This window comes from Cupressus sempervirens, chromosome 5 (genome assembly GCF_028749045.1).
Source record: "Cupressus sempervirens isolate cs-2001-9-10 chromosome 5, ASM2874904v1, whole genome shotgun sequence".
Lineage (NCBI taxonomy): Eukaryota > Viridiplantae > Streptophyta > Pinopsida > Cupressales > Cupressaceae > Cupressus > Cupressus sempervirens.
Window position 1 is genome coordinate 568,283,942 of NC_143122.1, and position 26,337 is coordinate 568,310,278.

The 26,337-nt window shown below is 37.6% G+C and overlaps 1 protein-coding gene across 1 annotated transcript; it reads right to left on the minus strand.

Moving 5' to 3' along the window:
- Positions 1-22,920: 22,920 nt before the first annotated feature.
- Positions 22,921-23,748, minus strand: LOC149557201 (uncharacterized). The gene has a single exon (XM_089830149.1). It carries the CDS (start codon positions 23,746-23,748, stop codon positions 22,921-22,923), a length of 828 nt encoding a protein of 275 aa, XP_089686275.1.
- Positions 23,749-26,337: the final 2,589 nt, after the last annotated feature.

Genomic DNA, 26,337 nt, shown 5'->3' on the forward strand with positions numbered 1-26,337 from the left:
CACACCTATGGACAAAGTCGTCGTAGGTCTTGAATTGCTGGTCCATGCACTTAATGACTATACTATGAACACAATTGAACCAACTACTACTCTCTCACTCACACATCTCGAGCTTATAGACTGGAACCCCACTGCATCTAACGAAGTCCCCACATTCCAGAATGACTATGCTCTTGCCTATTACCTAAATGCTATCGAACCTATAACGTCTTCCACCAATGAGAAAAGTGTCAACATGATTGAGGTTGACATCAAATATCTCAGTCACACAATTAAAAAGAAAAAATGCAAGAGGTCCGATGGTGAAAACCACATTGTGGCAGTGTCGGATCCCAAAAAAGTAAAAACAAAAGACGTATCCAAGGGTGAAAACCTCTTTGAGGCACCCGCGGATGAGATATTTGATGTCCTTCCCAGTGAATTTCAGGAGAGATCATCAGTGTTAATAGAGCTGACACAACTAATTAACCTAGGCACAGAAGAACATCCTCATGTGATACATTTGGCACAGTCACTGTCACCTGAAGAGGAGGAACAATTCATTGCCTTTTTCAAGGAAAAGAAAATAAATTTTGCCTGGACATACTCTGACATGCTAGGATTGGATCCTGATCTTATCATGCATCATTTGTCCATAGCATCAGGCATCAAACCAGTTAAATAGAAGCTTCAGAAAATGCACCCTCATGTTGCATTGCTCATCAAAGCAGAATTGGAGAAACTCCTAAAGGCTGGTTTCATCCATGCAATTGATTATGCTGAATGGATATCCAATATTGTTCCTGTTTCCAAGCATGATAAATCTATCAAGGTTTGTACAAACTTCCGTGATCTTATCTTGGCATGTCCTAAAGATGACTTTCTGCTCCCTAATATTGATATGATCGTGGACATGACGACTGGCTATGAGATGTACTCACTTATGGATGGTTTTTCTGGATACAATCAGATAAAAATTGTGCCACAAGATTAGGAGAAAATGGCTTTCACATCTGCATGGGGAACCTTTTGTTGGAATGTGATGCCATTTGGTTTGAAGAATGCCGGTGCTACATATCAGTGGGTTGTTACTACAATTTTTCATGACATGATGCATAGAACCATGGAGGACTACGTCGATGATACCTTGGTCAAAAGCACTAAATGCAATACTAATCTACAAGATTTGGGACCCATCCTAGATCATATGGAAAAATTTAGTCTTTGACTCAATCCAAAGAAATGTGCATTTGGTGTCACATCAAGGAAGTTTCTGGGATACGTTGTTTCTGCAAAAGGAATTGAAGTAGATCCAAAGAAGGTACAAGCAATAATGGACATGCCACCACCTTGGAACATTAGCCAAATGAGAGGGCTACAGGGAAGGCTTCAATCTATTTGCTAGTTTATTTCACAATTGGTGGATGGATCACAACCCTTCACAAAGACCTTACATAAGGGTGTGAAATTCAATTGGAGCCAGGATTGTGAACAAAGCTTAACATAGATCAAACAATATCTTGTCAATCCACCAATCCTAATGCCTTTTATGCATGGGAAGCCTTTGCTTTTATACATTTTAGCCACTGAAACATCTTTGGGAATCCTGTTGGCTCAGGAAGACAATGACAACAAAGAAAGAGCTATTTATTACTTGAGCCGAACATTGGTCTCTTATGAGAAGAACTACAATATTATTGAGAAGGCTTGCTTGGCAATTGTCTTTGCTTCCCGGAAGTTGAGACACTACATGCTTGCCCACACTACATGACTTGTGGCTAAAATAGATCCATTAAAGTACTTGCTCAGTAAGGCAGCTCTCACAGGAAGATTGGCTAAATGGGTCATGATACTCAGTGAGTTTGACATCCAATATGTTGAACACAAGGCTATAAAGGGACAAGCAATTGCATACTAGCTGGCCAAAGCACCCATACAGAGTCTTCTACCAATAAACATTGATTTCCCAAATGAGTCAATTTTGATACTCACACACCATACATGGGTTATGTTCTTCGATGGGTCCTTCACACAACAAGGATCAGGTGCTGGATTACTCTTTATTACACCACAGAGATACTCATTGCCCAAAGCGTACAAGATTCTATTTGCTTGTACAAATAACATTGCTGAATATGAGGCTTTGATCAATGGCATGAAAATTGCAACTGAATGTAGAGTGGATCAATTAGACATCTTTGGTGACTCTCAGCTTGTTATCAACTAGGTAAACGATGTGTATCAAACAAAGGATGAGAAACTAATTCCTTACAAGTGCATGGTTGATGACTTGAAGAAGTATTTTGCACACATCACCTTCCAGCAAGTTCCACGAGCAGATAATAAAGTGGCTAATGCCATGGCCACTCTGGCCTCCCTATTACAAATGCTAGAAAATGATCTCCGACATGAGTTCTTGGTGGAAGCGTTACACTACCTAGCTTATGACACACTTGATTCTAGGATGATCTGTTTTATTATAGGGCAAGAATCATCCCGCTACCATCACATCTATTCCTACCTTCGTAATCAAACCATTTCAGAAGGTCTGACTTGGAATGAGAAACGTTACCTAATCTGTAATGCTTCACATTATGTCATTATTGCTGATGATTTGTATAGGAGAGGTCTTGACAGAACACTCCTTAGGTGTTTAGAACCTGACGAGTCCAAATGCGCACTAATCAACATTCACGAAGGCATTTGCAGATCTCATTCCAATGGCCTGATACTAGCTCACAAACTCCTTCGTGCTGGTTACTATTGGCCCAAAATGGAGCAAGAAGCTATCAAGTATGCTAGGTCTTGCAAGCAATGTTAGCTACACAGGAATCTCATTCACGCTCTAGCTAGAGAGCTGATTCCCTCTACTACAACATGTCCATTTCAACAATGGGCCTTCGACTTGGTGGGGTAGATTCACCCAACCTCTTCTAATGGACATAAGTTCATTATCACGACTACAAATTATTTCATGAAATGGGTAGAGGTAGTCTCTCTCACAGTTGTTGATGGAAAAACTGTAGCACTTTTCATCATAAACTACATCATTTGTAGATATGGTGTACCATCCTCAATCATTATTGACAATGGAGGATAATTTAAGAATAAAGACCTCAAGGAACTATGCAAGAAATTCAAGATCACACAACATTGGTCTTCCATTTATTACCCCTAGGGTAATGGCCAAGCTGAGGCATCCAATAAGGTGATCCTCAAAATTCTTCTCGCACAGTCAGTAAGTTAGGGAGAGACTGGCATCTCTAGATCAACCCAGCTCTGTGGGCATATAGGACGAGCATTAGAACTCCAATGGGCACAACTCCCTTTGCGTTGGTGTATGGGGCAGATGCTGTGCTTCCAATAGAGGTCGAGATTCCTACCTTGAGAATCTCTATGAAGGGTCTTATCACTGATGATGACTACAGAATAGCTCGGCTTCAAGAGATTGTGTTACTGGATGAACGAGGACAAGTGGCATGTGATCATCTGCGAGCATACCAACAAAGAATGGCCCGAAGCTACAATCAGAAGGTCAAGCCACGTAACTTCCAGCTAGGTGATCTTGTCCTGAGAGCAAACCCCAAGAATCAACAACAACAAGTACAAAAGGGAAAGTTTGAACCAAACTAGCTCGGTCTGTACATCATCACTACAGTATATGGATCTGGTGCTTATCAACTTTCTACAACCGAAGGAGAAGTGCTTAAAGAACCTGTCAACACTCTCCACCTGAAGTGGTTTTACAATTGATCTGATATCAGTAAGCTCTTTGTACATATCTATATGTCTTGAAAAAAATCTAAAAATCAGAAAAAGTCCTGAAAAAAATTGTTACCCTGGTGAAAACCTAGCAATAGGTGCCTTGGTAACACTAAAAAAAAAAATTCAAAAAGAGAAAAATACAAAAAAATAAAAATTGAAAAACAAAAAAAAGTGCCATTGGTGAAAACCTAGAAATAGGCATCATGGTAGCAAAAAAAGGAAATCTTGCCAAGAAGGTAAAAACCTAGTAAACAGGTACCTCTTGTTCCCAATGCTCCATCTTGCAACGCATCTTCTGGCTACTCTATATAGTCACTTTCATGCTTTTACTTTCCTGCTTTTCTTACTTTCCGCTTATGTATCCATGGATTGAGTCTTGTCATAGCTCAGGACATTCCCCCTTTAGTGTCACTATTTTTGAGATTCTCCTCATAGAATCTCCTTCACGATAGTCACCAGTGGTTCTCACTGTGTCTACCTACTATAACTAGTGTCACTATTTTTGAGATTCTCCTCATAGAATCTCCTTTGCAACAGTCATTAGTGGTTCTCACTGCGTCTACCTACTATCTCTATTGTCACTATTTTTGAGATTCTCCTCATAGAATATCCTTCATGATAGTCACCAGTGGTTCTCATTGCATCTACCTACTATCCCTAGTGTCACTATTTTTGAGATTCTCCTCATAGAATCTCCTTCGCGACAGTCACCAGTGGTTCTCACTGCATCTGCCTATTGTCACTATTTTTGAGATTCTCCTCAGAGAATCTCCTTCGTGACAGTCACCAGTGTTCCTCACTGCATCTGCCTACTATCACCAGTGACACTCTCTTCAAGATTCTCCTCATAGAATCTCTTCCGCAATAGTCACCAGTTGTTTCAACTGTGTCTGCCTACTGTTGCTAAGTTCATGTCTCCAGATTCCTTTATGGAAGATCTCTTTTGCATCAATCACCAGTCGTCCTGGCTGCATCTGTCTATTGTCACTTAGTCCTTCTTAGGTTCTTCATCATGAAGATTCCTCTTTGACCTTAGTCACCAATCATTCTGGCTGTGTCTACCTATTGTCGTCACCCTATTGAAGAGATTTCTTTCAAACATGTTCTGGACACTGACAGTTGACATCAGTCCAAAAAATGAACTCAAAAATGATATACTTGTTTGGATATGCTTGGCTTTTTCTTTGTTTGCTTTGTTTTTTGCTTTATCATATCTCCTCGAGAAACTCAATGATGTCATCTTCGACTAGAGAAGTAATGACTGAGGGCATGATCTTTTCTTTGCTTTCTGTTTGCGATTTAGTTCTAATAAGTTGATTTATTCCTATAAGAGGTGTGTCCACTATAAGAGCCTCCATCTTGTATTGAATGGCCATGTGTACCTCGACTTCTTTTATACGAATACGCCAATAACATTGGTTCTTCTCTTTGTTTGTTGGATTAAACTCTTCATGCTACAGTAAATACTGATACTCGTCCTGCTAAGTGAACGTATGGGTCACTGCGAGTATATCTAGCACACTTTTGTCTCAGCTTACGAACACAAGGGTTGTTGCAGACAAAATGAATATTGAATACTTAGCATAAGAGAGATCTCCCGTGTGTTTGGTGTGCCTATCATGCAAGCAACATTTAGGTCATCCTAGCATTTATGCTCTGATGCTTATGTTAACTTGCTACATTAAAAGGGACAAATGTTCTGGTCATTCTGGCTTCTTGTGCCTCGAATGCTTACATTTAATCAATAACGTATGTTATATTCATATTTCCATGATTGCAATGTCAGTGGGAATTGTATAACATACGAGCTTTATTTTATATCCGGTGATGATTAAATATCAAGGCTTGGTAACCAGACCTAGGGTTGCATTTAACATAGTCTTGCATTACATACTTCACTTGCATAAGCATGCGATTCAATTGCAAATCTACTTTCACCTTCTCTGATGAGGGATTGCTGATCTCTTTAAAGTATCATTTTCTTTCACAAACTGCACAAATGATTGATTAATCACCCTCTTGGCTACTTTGGTTGCTCTGAACCCATGTTTCGGGATCGAATTCGAAATCTGACACACTTAAGTGGCTCAAAATGCATTTAAATTTTTTTTGTGCAATCCAAATATTTTTGATACTTTACAATTCTTGGAATCTTTTCAACTCAAACTTGGTCTTTTGGATCTCGAAATCACTTCGGATCAACCTCCAAATTTCTTTTGATTATTCTGATCTTTTCATATTTCTTCAAATTTTTCTGATCTCTTTATATTTCTTTAGATCGTTCTGATCTCTTTATATTTCTTCAGATCGTTATGATCTCTTCATATTTCTTCAGATCATTCTGATCTCTCCAAATTTCTTCAGATCGTTCTAATCTCTTCATATTTCTTCAAGATCATTCTGATATCTTTATATTTATTCTGATTGTTCTAATCTCTTTATATTTCTTCTGATCATTCTGATCTCTTCTATATTCTACTAAACCTTGGATTTCTTCTATATCTTTCATCACTCTCCTTACATCATACTTCTAGTGTGTCATCTTTCGATTTCGCTCTCGAGGGGGCAAGATGATTACATCGTTGAACTAAATTTCAACTCATTTTGAGTCTCATTGCTTGGGGCATCTGGTTCCCATTTTATGTCCTTCTCACTTGGGGCATCTCATTACTCGGGGCATCTTGTCCCCCTCTTTCTGGCATCCTTGTCATCTACTTCATCTTTTTATCATTTGATCACATCTTATAACATTTCTGATCTGAGTCTGATGGACAGGTATCGGGACAATCTAAACCCCGACTCCTGAGGATCAAACCTCATTCTGGGGATGATTCTGTGACTCATAATTAGATCTTATCAACTTAGGTATCTAGATGTTCTACCTGGATCCCTTAGGATTAAGCTTCATGCTGGAGATGATCCTTAAAAGCTTATCTATTTCAACTTAGGTATCTAGGTGTTCTACCTGGATTCCTTAGGATTAAGCTTCATGCTGGAGATGATCCTTAAAAGCTTATCTATTTCAATTTAGGTATCTAGGTATTCTGCTTGGATTCCTTGGGATTAAGCTATGTTTTAGAGATAGTCCTTAAAAGCTCATCAATTGGTTTCCATAGAATCAATTTTGAAACCAATCTCTTTTTTTTTATCTGCGCATCATACTTTCTGATTTTCTTTGAATTGAATGTGTTGCTTGCACATTCATTCAAAGAGGGGGAAAATGTAATACCCCAAAATTTTCTCATTGCCATGATACCAATTCTGGTCTATTTTGATCATTGCTAAAGTCCTATTTCATTAGACACATTCTCGATCTAACTCGCTACTTGACTTAATTGTCAGATGCAGAAGACCCTAATCTGCATTCATCACATTTCTTATTTAATTCCTATAGTACATACTCATATTAGTCACATTAAACCTACTTGATTTAATTATAATTTAATTTAAAAGTATTTATACTTTATTAAATTAAATTATCTCCTAAGGCTAATGTACTATGGGATTAAATTTATTTAATTTAATAAATATGCCTATCTTGATTAATTAAATGTAATTGTTTAATTAAATGGGAAAGGTATTTCTAATTAATTAAAGAAAATTATTTAATTAAATGGAATGCTATTCTTTAATTAATTAAACAAAGTTATTTAATTAAATAGGAGTAATTCCTAATTAATTAAATATAGTTATTTAATTAAATAGGAGTAATTCCTAATTAATTAAATATAGTTATTTAATTAAATAAGAAAGTGTCTCTAATTAATTAAATGAAATTATTTAATTAAATAAGAAATATATTTATGAGAGCATATCTCATTTTATTAAATTAAATATCTCTCCAAAATCCTTCTTCAGTTCAAAAATGGAAATTCCCAGTTCACTGTTGATCAAAAAGGAATTAAATCAATTTACTCCTTATTCTACTCAAATTAAATCAATTAGCTCCTTATTCTACTCAAATTAAATCATTTAACTCCCTTTAATTTGGGAATCTTCCTTTATGACTGAACTTCACCTTTAATCCTGACTGTTGATTGAAATCGATCTCAACTGTTGATGGATTCCAGGAAAGTCTATTTAAGAGATCCTCATCTCTTCATTTTGGGAGAGGATGAATTTAGAATTTGCATCAAATTGCTACTGGAATTCATACTCACATTTGCTCATATTTTACATACATTTGCATCCTTAGCTTAATTTCATTTAGCATAATATGCATATGATTAATCTAGTTTCCTTTACTTGTTCTTAGATTAGAATGCATTTCTCATTCTAGATTAATCTGCATAATCATATAGATTAATTTCATTTCTTAAATCCTTCATTCTTAGAGGGTCTAGTTGCTCAACACCTCAAATCTGAGGATATCTAACAAGAAAAATCCCTTTAGATAGAAGGCAATAGGTCGCCTTGCCGGCTGATTTTTGGATGAACAATCCAATGTTCATTTTGGGATGAATCCACAAATAAAGACTGTGTTGAAGTGTGTGTGTTAGCAGAGGCCACATATTCACGCATACAAGATGCAACAAGACCAGGAAGATGATCGAGCAAAGATCATTCAGATGAAAGTTTACGTTGGTAATATTTTGGATAAAATAAAGGAATATGAACATAAACTCCATCTTTTGATTAAAGAGAGTGGAAATAAGATGGAGTAGGTTACTTCCAACATTTGTATAGCAGCTATTGACTTAGGGAAGATAAATAATGAGGAAATCATGTCTCCAGTGGACCAAGCAAAAGAACAAGACAGAGCTCAAGAAAGAAGGCAACTGAGGTAACTAGGGGATCTATTATTGATACCAACCAAAGCACTATGAAGGAAAGCAAAGAGGTGGTGAAAATGATCAAAGAGCTATTGTAGTAGCTAGTGGTGTTTCTAGTAATTGGTCTTTGTTCTAGTGGTGGTACTGGTAACTGGTCTTTGGTCTAGGTTTTGTTCCTTTTGTTCAAACACTAAGTTCCAAGTCCTTGTTAAACCTGGTTTCATTTTATGGTCTTATTTTTTGGTTTTAGGTCCTTGTAAAACCTAAATTTGTAGCTTTTATACTGCAGGTTTTAGGTCCTTGCAAAACTTGGTTGTGCTTACAGGATCGTCTTTTGCTTTTCTATTAAGGGTTTTGGGTCCCTTCAAAACCTATTTTTGTCTTAATCTAAAAGATGCAATAATGTTCTCAAGACTTTTCTTAACACAGTAACATCATCTATCTGATCAATAGCTCCCTTTATTGCAGTAGCAACTTCTTTTATTCTAGCAACATATTGAGCAATATTTTCACCTTCTTTCATTCTAATATCATTAAACTTACCTCTGAGACTCTTAGATTTGGCTCTTTGAACATTTTTGTCTCCTCCATAGATTGTGGCTAGGGCATCCCACATTTTCTTTGCACTATCAAGACCTTTGATATCATCACATTTGGCATAGCTTAAGGCAGAGGTAATCTCCAACATCGCCTAATTGTGTTCTTTCTTCTTCTTCATATCTTCTATAGTTAGAACTCCAACTGGATCAACATGTTCCATAGAAATGGTAGATTGTGCATGATCTCAAAGTCCTCCAAGGTGTAACTTCATCAAAATTTACCATGCATGAAAGTTATCTCTATTGATATTGGGTACTTCTCTTTTAAACAACTCGATCTTTGTGCTTCTAGTACCTTAAAACTAGTCTTCTTAAGTAGATGATTCTAATACTAATTGTTGGAATACTTTAGAATTAGTTATCCAAGGTCCATATGTATAAATAAAACTTTTCATAGCTTAGTGAATCCATTCATATCCATGCATGCATCCATAAGATTATGCAATCACTAAAACTTGTAGGTCACTATCAAATCAATTTGTAGAAATGTAAAGCATGAAACATAGCTGATTCATCAACACACTTGACACAATGATTTACATGGAAACCCAATTTGGGAAAAACCACCAGTAACATGCTACTCCTTTTTACTATTTTGAAGTGATGCCCTGTGAAAGGCCAACCCTGTTAAAGGTTATAATACACACTATTTAATGTGACTCGGTTAAGGGATTTCAATCACCCTATTAGAAGTGAGCCTGTTAGAGGACTTTAGGCCATTCACTTGGAATGCCAGTGATTAACTGACTTACAAATGATTATTAAGTTAGCCTTACTCCAAAGGATTTACCCTAGACTAATACAATTGTCAGAGAGTAACAGTAGAGCTTTGATTTGATACAACTTACAACTTCTCTTGTAGATTACAGATCTCTATTTAGTCCTTAATTCTACTTGGGCTTTATATGTTGAAGCTTTGATAACTTGTTCACCCTTCAAGCATTCATCTACTTAAGCCTTCTTGCTTAACATGCCATTGCAAACTCTTCTCTTGGGTCACTTGATGAAGCAAAACCCTTAACTCCTTCTCTTCCTTAGGTTCTCTCACATAACAACTTTGCTTCATGACCAGATATTCCTATAAGTAGGATATTAGAACATTTTCTCACTCATTTTTCATTGTCAAAATTTAGGGTTTGGATAAATTAGGTAGGATACAATGTATCTACCCCATATCTCATATCTCTTCTAAAAACTTCTCCTAGAATCCATTTGAATTCGCCTAAAAATGGTTTATCTCAAATTCTTTGCCACCGACTCATCAACCTCATCTTCCACCTGGTTCACAAAATTCAAGAAAATAAACTTGTTGGCTTAGATTTAGCAAATCTTTGATCTTTAAAATAATGCAACAGCTCAACATTATCAACCTTTTGATGCTCGCCACATACTATGTTGGTTGACATCTATTATGAATTCACTCGACGTCAACTAAAGTTTACTGATGCTCGAATTCGATTAAACTTTACTTGGCATCAACTATTTTGCTCAACATCCACTAGAATTTGCTTTTACTTGGCTCCAACTAACTTTCTACTTGGCTTGCACTATTTTTGCTTGGTACCTACTATCCACTCGGTCAAGCTTGGTAGATGAACTTTATGTAACTTGTTCTTCTAAACTTTCTAAGTGTAGCCAACATTTGTAACCTTAAGTACATTATATATATATATATATATATATCATGTCATCACTATCTTAACTGATCCTTGTACTTCATTACATAATCATAACTCAACCTTTCCTCTAGGTACTTTTGTTACATCTTATTGATCAATTTCTCTTCATCAATAAACTAAGTGATAGTACTTGAATCTTATACATAACTTTCTTATCAGCAAATAATAGGTTTGACATTAGTGACAAAATAATGATTGAAATACATAATATTCAACAATTTGAAGTGGAGGGCTTTTCATATAGTTTCGCTAGGGTTTCCATCAACTCTTCTATCATCTTCACTTTTGTAATATTAAATGCCAACAATGGTGCCAGGCATAATCAAATGCTTCCAAGTGCTTTTTTGTCTAAAAGATCCTGGTCATCATTTGTCATAGATCCTTGATTCTTGGTTTTTCCTACCAACGACTTCCACAAATCCTTCTCATTAAGATAGTCTTCCATTTGCATCTTCCATAATTGAAAATTCTGCCCATTAAACTTGTTGACCCTTAGCTTACCCTTATTTTCCAGCACTCCCACTCAACCATGGGACTCCCACTCAACCCTGAGACCTTCTTGTAGAGGATCGCTAAAAAAAAAAGATGATGATAGTCTGACTAAAAAAATAATGATCGTCTGGATCTGATACCAATTGCTAGATTAACCTCAAATAGAAATAACAATTATATGCAAATATAATCAATACCAGAAACTAGTAAATCGTATAAAAGAGAACACAAGACACCAAGATTTAACATTGTTCACCCAATACTTGGACTACATCCACCAACAACAAGTCCAATATTATTATTATCTAGTGATTACAACCTGATTATAATCTATCATCCCTTATAGCTCAATACTACCACAAGAACCAATTTTGACATCACACATTATTAAAATCCTTAACCCTAAGCCTTTTTATATAAATTTTTTTTCGCTTACAAAATTAGGGCTAGAATAATAGAAAAATAGTAGCTGCCACCTTCTACAATATTGTGGTGCTACCCCAAGACCCTGTAGGGACACTGCCCCTTGACCCCTGTAGAAATAATATGGGGAGAAAACCATGTAAAATAAACCTCTGAGTCTAATTAGGCTCTATATCACAATAGGGTTTCCCTTAAACATGTGGGACGAGGTTGTCAAAATGACTATATATTTGATCAATAGAGGTCCCTTTACTCCTTTGGGTTGTTGTTTTCCAGAGCAAACATGGATTTCTAACAAGGTGAGTTATTCTTTTCTCAGAACCTTCGGTTGTAGAGCATTTGCACATATAGATTTTGAAAATAGAACCAACTTGGAAGCTAAATCTGAGAAATGTGTATTTTTTGGATATGGCATTGATGAATTTGGCTATAGATTTTGAGATTTTTAAAATTATAAAATTGTAAGAAGTAGGGATGTTATATTTAATGAGAAAGTGTTGTATAAAGATTTGTTGCAGTAACATGAGAAGAAAGAGAATGATTATGTAGTACTAGATGATACTCCAAAAGATGATGTTCTAGTAGGTCTTTATGCTCTGCAATAATAGAAATAACAAATACCACAAACCCTAGTGAATGTTTGACAATCAACAAGGCCAAGTGGACCTCTAGACAAATCTCCCTCTTTGAATTCATTTATTAATAGATGCAGGTGAACCAGAATGTTATGATGAAGTTGTGCAGGTGGATACAAAGATTTAGTGGGAGTTTGCTATGGCAGAAGAAATAAACTCCTTGTCAAAAAATTAGACTCAGGATTTATGTAAGTTACTTGTAGGTAAAAGGGTTTTACAAAATAAATGGGTTTACAAGATGAAAGAAGAGGAAGAAAGTAAGAAAAGTTTTAAAGCCAAATTAATTGTAAAAGGATTTGCATAGAAAATGACATTGATTTTGATGAGATATTTTCTTCACTTGTTAAAATGACTTCTATTCTCGTTGTTATAAGTATTGTAGCTATTGAAGATTTTCATTTGGAGTAGCTTGAAGTTAAAACAATTTTTCTTCATGGTGAGGATGAAGAAATATATATGGCTTGAAGAATGCACCTCGACAATGGTATCTTAAGTTTCATACGAGCATGGATATACTAGGTGTCATTCAGACCATTGTGTTTACTTTAAGAGGTTGGATGATGACAACTACATTAATTAATGTTTGTATGTTGATGATATGCTTATAGTTGGGTCTAACATGGATCACATTAAGAGATTGAAACAATAGTTAGCACATTCATTTGCTATGAAAGATTTGGGGGCAGCAAAACAAATCCTTGGTATGAAAATTTCCAGAGATAGGAAATACACGAAATTGACTCTATCTTGTGTTGATTATATTAAGAAGGTGTTACAATGTTCCTTTATGGATAATGCCAAATATATCATCACACCTTTGCTTGGTCACTTGAAATTGACTAAGGAGATGTGTCTAAAGACATAAGAAGAGGAGGTTATAATGTTCAAGGTACCTTACGCTTCAATAGTAGGAAGTTTAGTGTATGTTATGGTATGTATTAGGCAAGATATTGCATATGCACTAGGAGTTGTTAGTAGATATATGAATCATCTTGAGATTGAGCATTGGAATGTAGTTAAATGGATTCTTAGATATTTGAGAACAACATCCAGTAAATTTATACATTTTGGGGGTTCTACTATTGATTTACAGGGCTATATTGACTCAAATTTGGTAGGGGATCTTGGTACCAAGTGGAGTATTATAGGTTATGTATTTACCACTGGTGGGATAACAATGAGCTAGGTTTCTCCATTATAGAAGGTATGACATACTCTCCATTATAGGCTTCTCTATAATGGAGAAACTTAGCTCATAATCACTACATAGGCAGAGTATGTCATTGCTACAAAGGAAACCAAGGATATGATATGCCTTCAATTCTTCAAGGAAGAGTTCAAGCACTCTCAAATGGATAATTATTTGTTTATAGATAGCTAGAGTGTCATTCATGTTGTGAAAATTTATACTTTACATTCCAAGACAAAACACATATAGTTATGATACCATTTCATTTAGTCAGTTTTGGATGATGGATAGTTAAAGTTGGAATAGATACATACAAATGATAATCCAACAGATATGTTTAAAAAGGTAGTAATAAGGGAGAAGATGAAATCCTCTTCACCTTTAGTTGGTCTTCTTGACTGAACACAACAAAAGGAACAACAGTCTTGTGGAAGCTACATGATTAGCAGTCCTATGATCAATCTCCAAGTGGAAGGTTATTGTTGTGGAGCTTGAACAGTCTTCAAGTGGGAGATTGTTGTTATGTGGAGCTTAATTAGACTTGGAGGTTAATTTCTTGTAAGTGGAAAAAATTCTTGTATAACATGGCTTAGGACTAGGGATTTCATTATGAATGATGATATTGTAGCTTCTTGTGCTAGTATTGAGCCATAAGGGATGATAAATTGTAATTAGGTTGTAATTCATGGATAATACAATATTGGACTCACTTTTTGGTGGATTTAGCCTAGGGATTAGGTGAATCATGTTAAATCTCTATGTTTTATGTTCTCTTGTATGCAATTTATTTATTTTATGATATTGGTTATATTTGCATATAGTTTTTATTTATGTCTTATTAATCCTAACAATGATCATGAGATTAAGACAATCAAATTTAGTCTTTATCATCCTTCTAGGCCTCAAAATTTTTCTACTCTTGATTTCTTTTGGCCTTCTATTCCTAATACACCTCCTACTCATCCTGATTATCTTTTTCAATCCTATCAAGCTCATAAATGTTGAAATATTATTGCATTGAATATGCCTAGGGACATCTATCATGTTCTTTTTCCTGCACCTTTTACACCTATTTATTTTGATTCTCTTATTTCTAATGGTCAACCACATCTTGCATTGACTGACCCTTCTAGTGTGGATCTTTCTTCTAGTGTGGTTCCTTTTCCTAGTGTGGTTCCTCCTCCTAGTGTGGTTCCTCCACCTATTTTTTGTTCCTTCTATTAATCTGTCCATTAATAGTAAGGAACTCATGGTTGTTGATCCTTCCTCTCAACAAATTTTTGGTAAGACTAAGCCTAACCAATATGCTTTTAAACGCTAAAGGAATCGCTATGCTTGTCTTAAATCTTGTATGCATACTTCTCATCAACCCATGTTTGTAGAGGAAGTCAATCATACTAAAATGGGATACTGATATTTTGCATTCTATTGTTATTAATCTTGATGAAGAGGATACTTTAGATGATGATGATCATGAGCTTATTAATCTTGATGTTGATTTTCCTAACATCTTTTCTATGCAACTTACACTTACATTTGATCTTGAGCATAGTGACCCTTAAGGGGGCCATTCTTTAGATTTAGCTATTGTTCATATGGTGTTGGACATTGCAAGTTATCCACCTTCTATGCATACTATTGATTGAGATAGGGGAGGAGGGCAATGCACTTGAAGTTAGTGCTCTAGCATAGTTTCTTTTTATGTGATTTCTTATTGTTATGTGCTTCCCCCTTATTATTTATTCTTAGATTTCTTTAGATGACCTTTGTTTCTCCATTAGTGCAAGGTGATAAAGGAATCAAAATATCATATCATTCTTCTATTTGTATCTCACTTTTTCTATGTCCTGTTATATGTTATGTTGTACATGTGCTATTATTTGTATATGTATCCTTGTGTTGTTTTCTTAGACTTGTAACATGGTAGCACCAATTATTTTTGGTCTCCATGATGGTAGTCCAAAATGACTCTTCTTTGTAACTCTTATATGTCATTTTTCCATTGTGTTGTAGTTCTACTTTATTTCAAGGATGATGATATTTCATAATTATTATGATATTTACATGTTATCATATGATCATATTGACCCTGAAGTTAATAAATCCCTTTGTGATCTTTATGTGCTCATTTCCCTTGATTTATCTCCTCTTGGGGGAATTTCATAGTGGAAACATGTCTTAGTGGATGTATATATACTTTTAAAATTCATTACTCTTGTTTTTGATTAGGTAAAATAGGGATCCTGAAACCCAAAGTTTTACAGCAAAAAGAGGGAGATGAAACATACTAAACAAACAAAAAACTGCCACAAAAGGCCAGAGAGAAAAGAAGGCCCGAAGCCAAAGAACAAAGGCCAGAGACAGAAAAGAAAAGCTAGGCGAACAGGCTAGTGGCCATTCATGTCCATGGCCTGCAAGGTTTCTGCAGCATCATTGTCCTTCTGACTGGCCATGCTCTCCTGAATCCTGGTAGGAGTGTTCATCTGGTTCCCCTGATTCACTTGGTCATTGGCCTCTTTCTGAAATTCATCCCAGTTGAATCCTTGCTCTGTGTTCTACTTTGCATCCCTATCAAGGCTAGTTGTAGTCAGATAGTCCCCTAGATTGACAATATTCTCATTCAAGGAGTGAAGGGTGTCCATTATCTGTTTGGTGATTATCTGGTGGACAGAATCTAGCCTTTGGACCTTTTGCTCAAGCTGGGTGAGTTTGTCATCCTGATGGTCTTTGGAGACCTGACCTCTGTCTTTCTCCTGGCTACCCACCTAGTCATTGCTTCCTCTAGCTTCTTAGTCCTTGTCAGTACCCTACTTGTTGGGCTGGTTGTTCTTTTCCTTTAGAGCCTCAATTTCCTGAAAAAGCCACTCGATGGAATGAAAGTTGTCAATCAAACTGTTCTTTGCATTGTTCAGGAAGTTGAAGCTAGTTTCACACACATTGTCAGAGATAACCAAAAGAGCTAGGTCAATGAGCTCGTCGTAGTGGGTACTTCTTTCAAGGTCCTCCAACACCTGGATTTTAGTAGGTTCTCTAACAATACCCAAACTGACCTTGTCCCCATAGAAGTTCCTCCAAGCCCTCCTCTTGTTCTTTCTGATTACCTCCCCCCCTTTTTCAACCATTATTTCAATCATCTCCTCCGGGGGAAAAATGGGAACCTCTTGAGGCAAATTGGGTGGGGTAGGGTGGGGGGGGCACATGAACATGGTCGCTAGGATGTTCTTGGGGTAGGGCCTGATTCATTTTTCTTTTCTTGGGGTTAACCTTGGGGTCCATAGGGGTCACCACCTCATTGTCATTTTCTCTCCCCTTATCTTCTTCCATCTCACTTTCCTTCCCCATCTCCTCCTCCTCCTCCTTTGACTCTATATCAGACTCTACATCATCATCACTGGCCTCTTTCACCTCCTTAGGATGAGGAGAGGGGGGGATAGGGGGAAGACATCTAGGGCTCTTCCTGCTAGGGATGTGGTGATCATGGGTAACTGGGATAGCTTTGCTTGGGGTGTCAATTTTCTCTGATTTCACTACAAGCTCATCCCCAGAATCAGAACTGGCAGTGTCCTTTGAGGCACTACCCGAATCCCCAATGGTTTTACCTCTAGTATGGGTTTTCAAGAACTCATAAATTAGAAGCAGGAGACCCTCATGGAGGGTAGGATATTTGACAGGGCATTTCTTGAACCCCTCTATATTCTTGGCCATGGAGGTGAAAATGTAAAAAGGAAAATAAAATTTCACTTTGTGTCTAAAGTGATTTAACAGAACAAAATGATGAGTCCTGATTCTATCAAACCTGGGGTCAAGAGTGACATATTCAATGATAATCCTAAGAACATACCTCTAGAACTTTTTGATGGAATCAATGTCGTAGTAGGTGTCAATCTTGACCAGTTTGCTTTTCTCCTTATCATCCTTGACAAAGTCATTGACAACGTTGGTAGACATCTTCTTGTCCCTGTAGAAGTTCAAGCCATCTTGAGAAAAGCTAGTCACCTCTACAATAAGACCCTCACTGATTTGGTGGGAAACACTATCAATTTTGACCCTGCCATTTTGCCAGGAATCAACCATAGCTTTAGTAACCCCTGCATCAAATCTATGAAGCTTCTCCATGAATCTAGTTATACCACCCTTCTGTAGCTTTCTCTAGACCTTCCTCTTCTCTTTCCAACTCTCTGCTTCACCCCATGGCTCTCTTCTGATCCTTTCTCCCACCATTGCAGTTTTTGGCTCAACTAACCCTAAACCACTAGCAGTATTGCCAAGTTCAGAGTAGTAAAAGGCACTGAGAGCAAAAATAATATTGCACATTTTTATGGGTTTATTTCTAGCTTCCTTTAGCTCGTGTCTTCCATACACATGATTATGGAGCAGAGGGGGTTCCACATAACTCCAAATAATTCCCTTTTTGAAGTATGATTTTGCAAATCCTATCATCATTAAAAAGACGTTATGTTTGTGCCGTGGATTTTCTCCTTTTGGATTAGCTCAGTTGCCACCACTAGAAAATTATTGTTGCTTCCCCACGTCATCACCGAGTTGCTAGCAACCACTTTGTTGGCGAACCAGTCAGTGACCATGTTTGCTTCACGATAAACGTGGTTGAAGTGGTAGTTTTTAAATTTCCTTAAGTCCGATTTTAGGTCCTCAATAATGCTTTCAATGGTCCAGGAGGGTTTAGTGACTCCTAAAATGAAATTTATTATATTTAAGGAGTCACCTTCAAGCCACAGCTGCTCAATCCATGAGACCAGGGCCAACTTAACAGTAAACCTAGCAGCATTGGCTTTAGCTAGATGATTGGTTTGGTGGCCAATAGGGGAAGAGATAGCAGCAATGCCACCTGCCAAACTATTTCTAATGATACCTCCACATCTAGCTGGACCAAGATTCCCCTTGGCCACCCCATCAAAATTGGCTTTATGTTAGTTCTCAGGGGGAAAAGACCAAATAGCCTCCTATCTTCTTTTGATCCTATCTTCTTTCCTGGCTTTACTGTTCCCTCCAACCTTTATGTCTCCTTCTCTGGTTATGGCATAGTTCTCTGTCATAAGGCTTTCAGTTTTCTCAACTATTATAACCTCAGGAGCTTCTTTGTCTCTGAATATCTTGTTGTTGTGTTCCTTCCAAATTCCCCAACAAAAGTGTGGGAGGATCTAGGAGCTCAATAACTAAGATTTTAATCCTTGGTTGTGGCTTCTCCACTGATTAAAGAAATCTTGGATGCAAGTTGGAGGGCACCAGTTGAAGTCCAGGTTAGTAGTCAGATCGCTCCACACCCTAGAGGAGAAGGGGTAGTGGATGAACATATGATTAACAGTTTCTAGATCTTGCTTACAGAGGCATCATCTATTAGGTAAGATTTGGCCTCTCTTGGCTAAATTATCCTGGGTGAGGATTTTATCTAGTAAGAGGAGCCAGAAGAAAATGTTTATCTTAGGTGCAAGCCTAGGGATCCAGGCTTTGGCCTAGATAGGTTTCTCCTCTTTACTCACAAGGGATAGATAGCTAGAGGCCACAGAGTAAAGGCCCCCTAAAGAATCTCCCCAAACTAAAGAGTTGCCATTCTGGTTTATGAAGATGGAATTCAGAGAGGACATTAAAGGCTTGAGGTCCTATGAAAATTCAGCCAGATTGTGCCATTCATTACCATTTTTGTAGTTCCTTACCATCAAACCGTATCTGCTAATACACTGATCAACCCACCTACCAAATATGGGGTGATTAATGAGGGGTTCCTAACACAACCATCTATCCATCCAAAAAAGGATTTTGTCTCCCATTCCAACTTTCCATTTAGCCCTAGATTTAGCAAGGGGGAGGGCCTTCAAGATCCCATTCCAAATGTAGGATCCCATTGGCATCTCAACCCCTTGAAATATGGAGTTAAGAGATAGTCTACTTAGGTATTTCTTAGCCAGAATATCCCTCCAAACACCTGTGCTTTAGAAGATGTGCCAAGGATGTTTAACTAAAAGGGATTGATTGAGGTGAGAATTTTTTCTAATACCAAGACCTCTCTGGCTCTTGGGTTGGCAGACTAGGTCCCAAGCAACCAGGTGGTATCACTTGTGGTCATCAGTCCTTATCCAGAGAAAATCCCTCTAAATCCTCTCCATTCTTTTTGTAAACTTAACCATAATCTCAAAAATACTGAGGGCATAGGTATGGAGGTTTTGGAGAACAGAGTTAACCAGAGAGCATTTGCTAGCTTGACTAAGGGTGGCCCCTTTCCAACCTATAAGTTTCCTGTTGAAATTGTCTATAATGCTGATCCAAAAGGAATCCGGAGGTTTAGTTCCAAGAGGTAGCCCAAGATAAGTCACTGGCAGGGACCCGATGCCACATCCTAGAATGCGAGCAATTTTCCTCTACCTCTCCAAAAGGGTATTGAGGAAGAAAATCGAACTCTTATCCAAATTGATAGCCTGTCCTGAGCCCCTAGTGTAGGAGTTCAGAATGCTTTTGAAAGTCCTGGCCTCCCAGACAGAGGCTTCACCCCCCAAGATAGTGTCATCCACAAATTGTTGGTGGGTGAAAGTAGAGGGTCCCGAAGAAGGCCTTAGACCTTTCAAACTCCTATCCCGAATCTTCTTCTAGATGAGTCTGCCCAGGCATTCTGCCAAGATAACAAAAAGGATAGGAGAAATGGGGTCACCCTGACTTAAACCCCTTGAGGAGGAGAAGAAAGGAGAGGTGAGACCATTAACAAGAACATACAAAGAGGGGGAAGACACAAGCTGAGAGATGAGCTTGCATACCTGAGCATCGAGACCAAAGGCCCATAGGACAGCAAAGAGAAAATTCTAGTCGACCCTATCATAAGCTTTAGACAAGTCCAGTTTGAGAAGGAAACCTTCCTTATTGCCTGCCTCAAGATAGTGGATGACCTCCTGAACCAAGACGATGGAATCAAGGATCTGCCTGCAAGGGACAAAGCCAGTTTGCTGGGGTGAGATGATCAGGGGAAGAATGCTGAGGAGTCTGGAAGTGAGAACCTTGGAAATGATCTTGTAGAAGGAATTGCAAAGGCTAATGGGCCTAAATTTGTCCAAAGAGTCAGCTCCCAGAATCTTGGGGATGAGGACTAGAAAAGTAGCATTAAGTTCTTTGAGTAGATTCCTAGCCCCAAAGAATTCTTGAATTGCCTTAACCACATCCTTCTTAACCACATTCTAATAAGTCTGAAAGAAGAAGGTAGGGAAGCCATTCGAGCCCGAAGCTTTGTCCCCGAGGAGGGAAAAGAGGGCCTGGTGATTTTCCTCCAGGGTGGGGATAGCTTTCAACAAGGAATTATGATGATCTTACAGCATGGGGGATGGCTGCCAAGATATCCTCTTGATCAGACACAGAGAGGGAGGGATCAACTATGAGGAGAGAGGAGAAGTAGCAAACTACTTCCTTCACTATCTCTTCTTCCTTAGAAACCAGAACCTAGCCCTTTTTGATATTAGATATCCTATTGTTAGCCCAAAGCTTAAGGGTGGTCAGGTGAAAAAATCTAGTGTTACGATTTCCTTCTTTCAACCAGCTGACTCTAGATCTTTGTTTCCAATAAAGTTCTTCTTTAGATATGATGTTATGCAAATCCGAGAGGATAGCCTTTTCCTCCTGCTTGTTGTGAGTGTTATATCCGAAGAGATAGATTTCTTCCTGGATAGAATTGAGCTGATCAGTTTTCTCATCTTTCTCCTGGAAAATGTGGCCAAAGTCAGTTCTGTTCCAAGATTTAATGTTCCTTTTCACATTTTTCAGCTTCTGGGCAACTCTGTACATAGAAATACCATCTACCTCAAATTTCCACCAAGAAGAGATTTTTCCTTCCAGTGCTGAATGGGAAAGCCACATTTTCTCAAAGTGAAAAGGGAAGGCCCTTTTTCTAGATAGGGGGGAGACAGAGAGAGAAATCGGGGAGTGATCGGAACCCACCCTAGGGAGGAGGGATAATCTGCAAGAATGGGAAAGAAGCCATTCAGGAGATATGAAGGCTTTGTTGAGGCAAACCTGAATGCTATCTCCCCCAACTCTCCTATTAGACCAAGTGAAACTTCCCCCTTGAAGGTCCATATCCAAGAAGGCAAGATTTTGAATGAACAATGCGAGGTCACGCTTACTGTCCTGATTTGGGGCAAGACCCCCACATTTGTCAGCATCAAAGAGAGGCAAGTTGAAGTCCCCCATGATAATCCCTTTGTTAACATTGCAATTGGAAAGGATGTTGAGGAGCTTGACCCAAAAATAATTCCTTTCCTTCTTGGTGTTGGGGGCGTACAGGTTTAGGATTAGCCAGGAATCATTGCTATGGATGTGGGAGACCTCACACAGAAGAGCATTGTAAGTGCTAAAAAGAGTAGATAACTTGAAGGCCCTAGAGTTATACAAGATTAGTACTCCTTTAGAAGCACCTTCCGAATCCGAGGCTTCGTAGCTAAAAGCTTTGTTGAAGGATATCCTCTTAACCAGGTCCCTTTTCATCTTAGTCTCCTGTATCATCAGAAAATCGGGTCTATGATCTCTAATCATATTTTTGACTAGATCCTATTTATGAGCTCCATTTAGGCCCCTTATATTCCATGAAATGACTTTCATTTCTTACTTCCTGAGAAATCCTTGATGCTTCTCTGGCTCCCATCTGCCAGGTTCCTTTTTGTTTCTTCTTGTAGAAGTTGATTTGAGTTCTTTCTTCTTGCTCCCTTGGGGGTTATCCCAACGTTAGCTTTGACCCTACTTCTGGTAGACACTGGAGATAAAGGAGGGAGGACATTGTTTTGGTTCTTCTGGTTCTTTTTTTTCTTCTTTACCATGCACCAGTCATCTAGGCTTACCATCGCACTACTTTCTAACCGACCTTCCCACTGGGTGATCTAGTTTGGATCAATGTTTTTAATGAGAAGATGGAGCTTGGCCTCCAGCCCTTTGGGAGCAGAAGGTTCTCCCCCCTTTGACCCTAAAGGGGTTTGGGCATCAGTGAGCTTATGGGAAAGAATCTTATCCTGGCTCTCCTTTGCTTCTGGAATAATTCAGGCTAGGGCTTCTTGCCCCAAACTAAGCTGCTCTGTTGCTTCCAAAAGTGGAGCTTACTCCTCTATGGAACTAAGCTGCTCTGTTGCATCCAAAGGTGGAGCTTTCTCCTTTTCAGGTCCCATGGCTTGGGAGAGGGGACTTTCTTGCATCTTTGGAGCCTCCATCAAGGTTGAGACTGGCATCTCCAAGGTAGGACCCTTCATGAGGGGGGTTAGCACTTGCCTGCTCCTTGAGAATGTCCTTCTTAGGAATATCCTTCAAGGCTTTATCCTTCTGGCTAACAACTTTCCTCCCCTGTGCCATAGAAAGTTTGTGCCTCTAGAGCAACTTCATCTTACCCTTACCGAAAGGGCAGGATGACTACTTCTTGGCTTGGTCAGAGATGACTGGTTCCATGGGTAACTTCTTTGCCACACTGGGGCACTGGTAGGCCTTATGACCAGCCTTCAGGCAAATGAAGCATGCAAAGGGGATAGTTTTGTAAATGATTTTCTGGTTGTGCACCCCTAGTTTAGAGTGAAGAGCAATGAACTCAGGCATGTCTGTTCCTTCACTCACCCCAATGAATATGTGAGTGTAATTGAGACGATGTTTAGAGGTAGAGATTGGATCCATTGAGAGGAGTTCCCCGAAGGTCCTTGCAATCCCCACAAAGATGTCCTCATTCCAGTATTCTAATGAAAATTCTGGTAGTTTGACCCACATAGGAGCTTCAACAAAGAAAGAATCATTCAAGCTCATTCTGGATGACCATTTTTGAAGCACAAGGGTAGAGCGGCCAATGGACCATTGCTCTTGACACAGAATTCTGGCAAGGTCTTCCAAGCATGTAAAGTCGAAAGACATGAAACCTTTCGCCTTTGTTGTGACTGAGACCTGACCTTTGAGAGCCCATTTTTGTTTGATGAACAACCTAACGTCATCAATGTTTGGTCTAGGTCCCAAAAATCTCCCAAACAAAGTAGAAGCCATGGCCCGTATGTTGTGATCCACTATCTCATCCGAAATGGCAATTGCGCAAGAACCTTTCTCAGAATCTTGGATAGTTTTAACAGGCAGGAAAGAGGACTTACCTAAAGTTTTTACCCCAAATAACAAAGACCATTTTATAGTTCCTAGCTTGTTTTCTTTGGAAACCAAAGGAATCTTAGCCGCTTGCTTGGGATGGACATTTGGGCCCCCCTCCATGCTTTTTGATCGATCCCCTATGCCAAGATCTGCCAGACTGCCTCCATCTTGCTATCTGTGTTCCAGACCAGGGACCCAAAACTAGCCATTTGAGGAGATCCTACCCTTGCAGGAATTCAAAATTTGAAAGCTCCCGCTCCCACCACTCTCGCTTCCCATGTTTTGTCCAAGCTTCAAAAAAAATTTCATTACTCTTGTTAAAGTGTTAGTAATGACTTTAACATGGAGGCATACACTCCTCTCATTTTTCTTTCAATCATAGGGTAGTAAATACAAATTCTAAGTATGACTTAGGGTACTTTAGCCCTGGATGCTTGGTATTATTCCCAATGTATCATCGAATCTATGCATTTCAAATTCATTAATTCTTTTTGAAAATATCTCGTGAATCTGTTTATGGATTATGCATAATCCTAAAGAACAAATTCTTCATACACACCTTTAATTTAGGAAGATTATAGTTACAAAAATGGTACTTTCCCTTGCAAGTACTTAGGGATCCCTATTGACAGAGGATGTAGATTAACGAAATCACAGGATCCTTTGATTAAGAAATTAAATAAAAAAATAGAAAATTGGAAAGGTAAGAGAGTGTGTGTGTATACACACACATAGATATATATAAATAAATAAATATTATATATAAATAGATAAATTATATATATATATATATATATATATATATATGTATGTATGTATGTATGTATGTATGTATCCACGTACATACGTATGTATGTATGTATTTTGATTTACATTGAAATGCATTGTGCATCTATTTGAAGCAATGTACCATTTATTGTGAGTTATGCATTTATACATATGTATAAATGCATAACTCACAATAAATGGTACATTGCTTCAAATAGATGCACAATGCATTTCAATGTAAATCAAAATACCATGTATTAATTTCCAATTCATAATTAGACTTATCCTTTCATATGACAACACCTATACAATACACTATGCAATACTCAAATATGGTCAAATCCATAGCACATGATTCTAGACACGAAATGAAAAATAATATCATAGTAATAGGTTTACAATCAATAGGTTAGTCAAGAAACACATAATTTTCAAGGAAGTAAGAGTCATAAAATAAAGATATCTCATACTAATTCACATCACACCAAAGAGGATCATTGAAATGCTAACAAAAACACTCATCAATTAACATGTTAAGAACTATAGTCACTAAGAATTAACATACACAAACCACACAAGGGATTCAAGAAGCAAGCTATCTACTCACTCACAACAACATACTCACATTGAGAATTATCAAATTCATGAGCATCAATATAACTATAGACCCTTGTCTTGCAACACATGTTCTAGAAATGAATAAGACCTTGGTAGGTATTTCATCTACAAAAAACCAATAGACAAAATATATCCCAAAAATATGATAAAATAGCACAAAGACATAATGTTTAGTCATAAATAATATCATGATGGTTCTCAAACATAAGAGAATTTATGAGCCTAAGATACAATAATGTTATGTGCCCCTCCTTTGTTTTCTAAGTTTTATTGTTTAAGTTTGTATTCTAATTTTGGATATTTGACATATAACCAACATAAGATATTTTAAAAGTTCTTGGCGTAGAAACTCAAGCTTTGATAGAGGGACATGCATGAAATTTGTCAGGTCATAAAAGTTGAACAAAATTAATCTGATCATAATAGCTCAACCAACATTTAATAGTTACTTACCTTTACAACTTTCTATTTTATTATCTAATTTCTTAATTAAAGGATCCTATGATTTGGTTAATCTACATCCTTTGTCAATAGGGATCCCTAAGTACTTGCAAGAAAAATTTCCTTTTGTGTAACCCAAAATCTGACAGATTTCATCCTCAACTTTTAGTCTATAATGATGAAACAATATCTCAGATTAATTTACATTGAAATTTTGACCTAAAGCTTTCACACAAACATATACATATATACATATATGTATATGTATATATTTTACATACAGATAGACATACACATACACATACACATACACATACACATACACATACACATACACATACACATACACATACACATACACATACACATACACATACACATACACATACACATACACATACACATACACATACACATACACATACACATAGACACAGACACACATAGACACACATAGACACATAGACACACACCCACACACACTCACACCCACACCCGTGTGTGTGTGTGTGTGTGTGTGCGCGCGCATGTATTCATGCATGCATGGATGTATGTATGCATGCATGCATGCATAACTCACAATAAATGGTATATTGCTTCAAATATATGCACAATGCATTTGAGTGTAAATGAAAATACTATGAATTAATTTCTTATTTCATAATTATTCTTATCCTTTCATATTACAACACCTATACAATATAGTATGCAATACCCAAATGCGGTCAAATCCATAGCACATGAGTCTAGTCATCAAATAAATAATAATATCATAATAATAGGTCCATAATCAATAGGTTAGTCAATAAATACTAATTTTCAAGGGACTAAGAGTTATCAAATAAAGATCTCTCAAACTAATTTGTATCACATCAAAGAGGA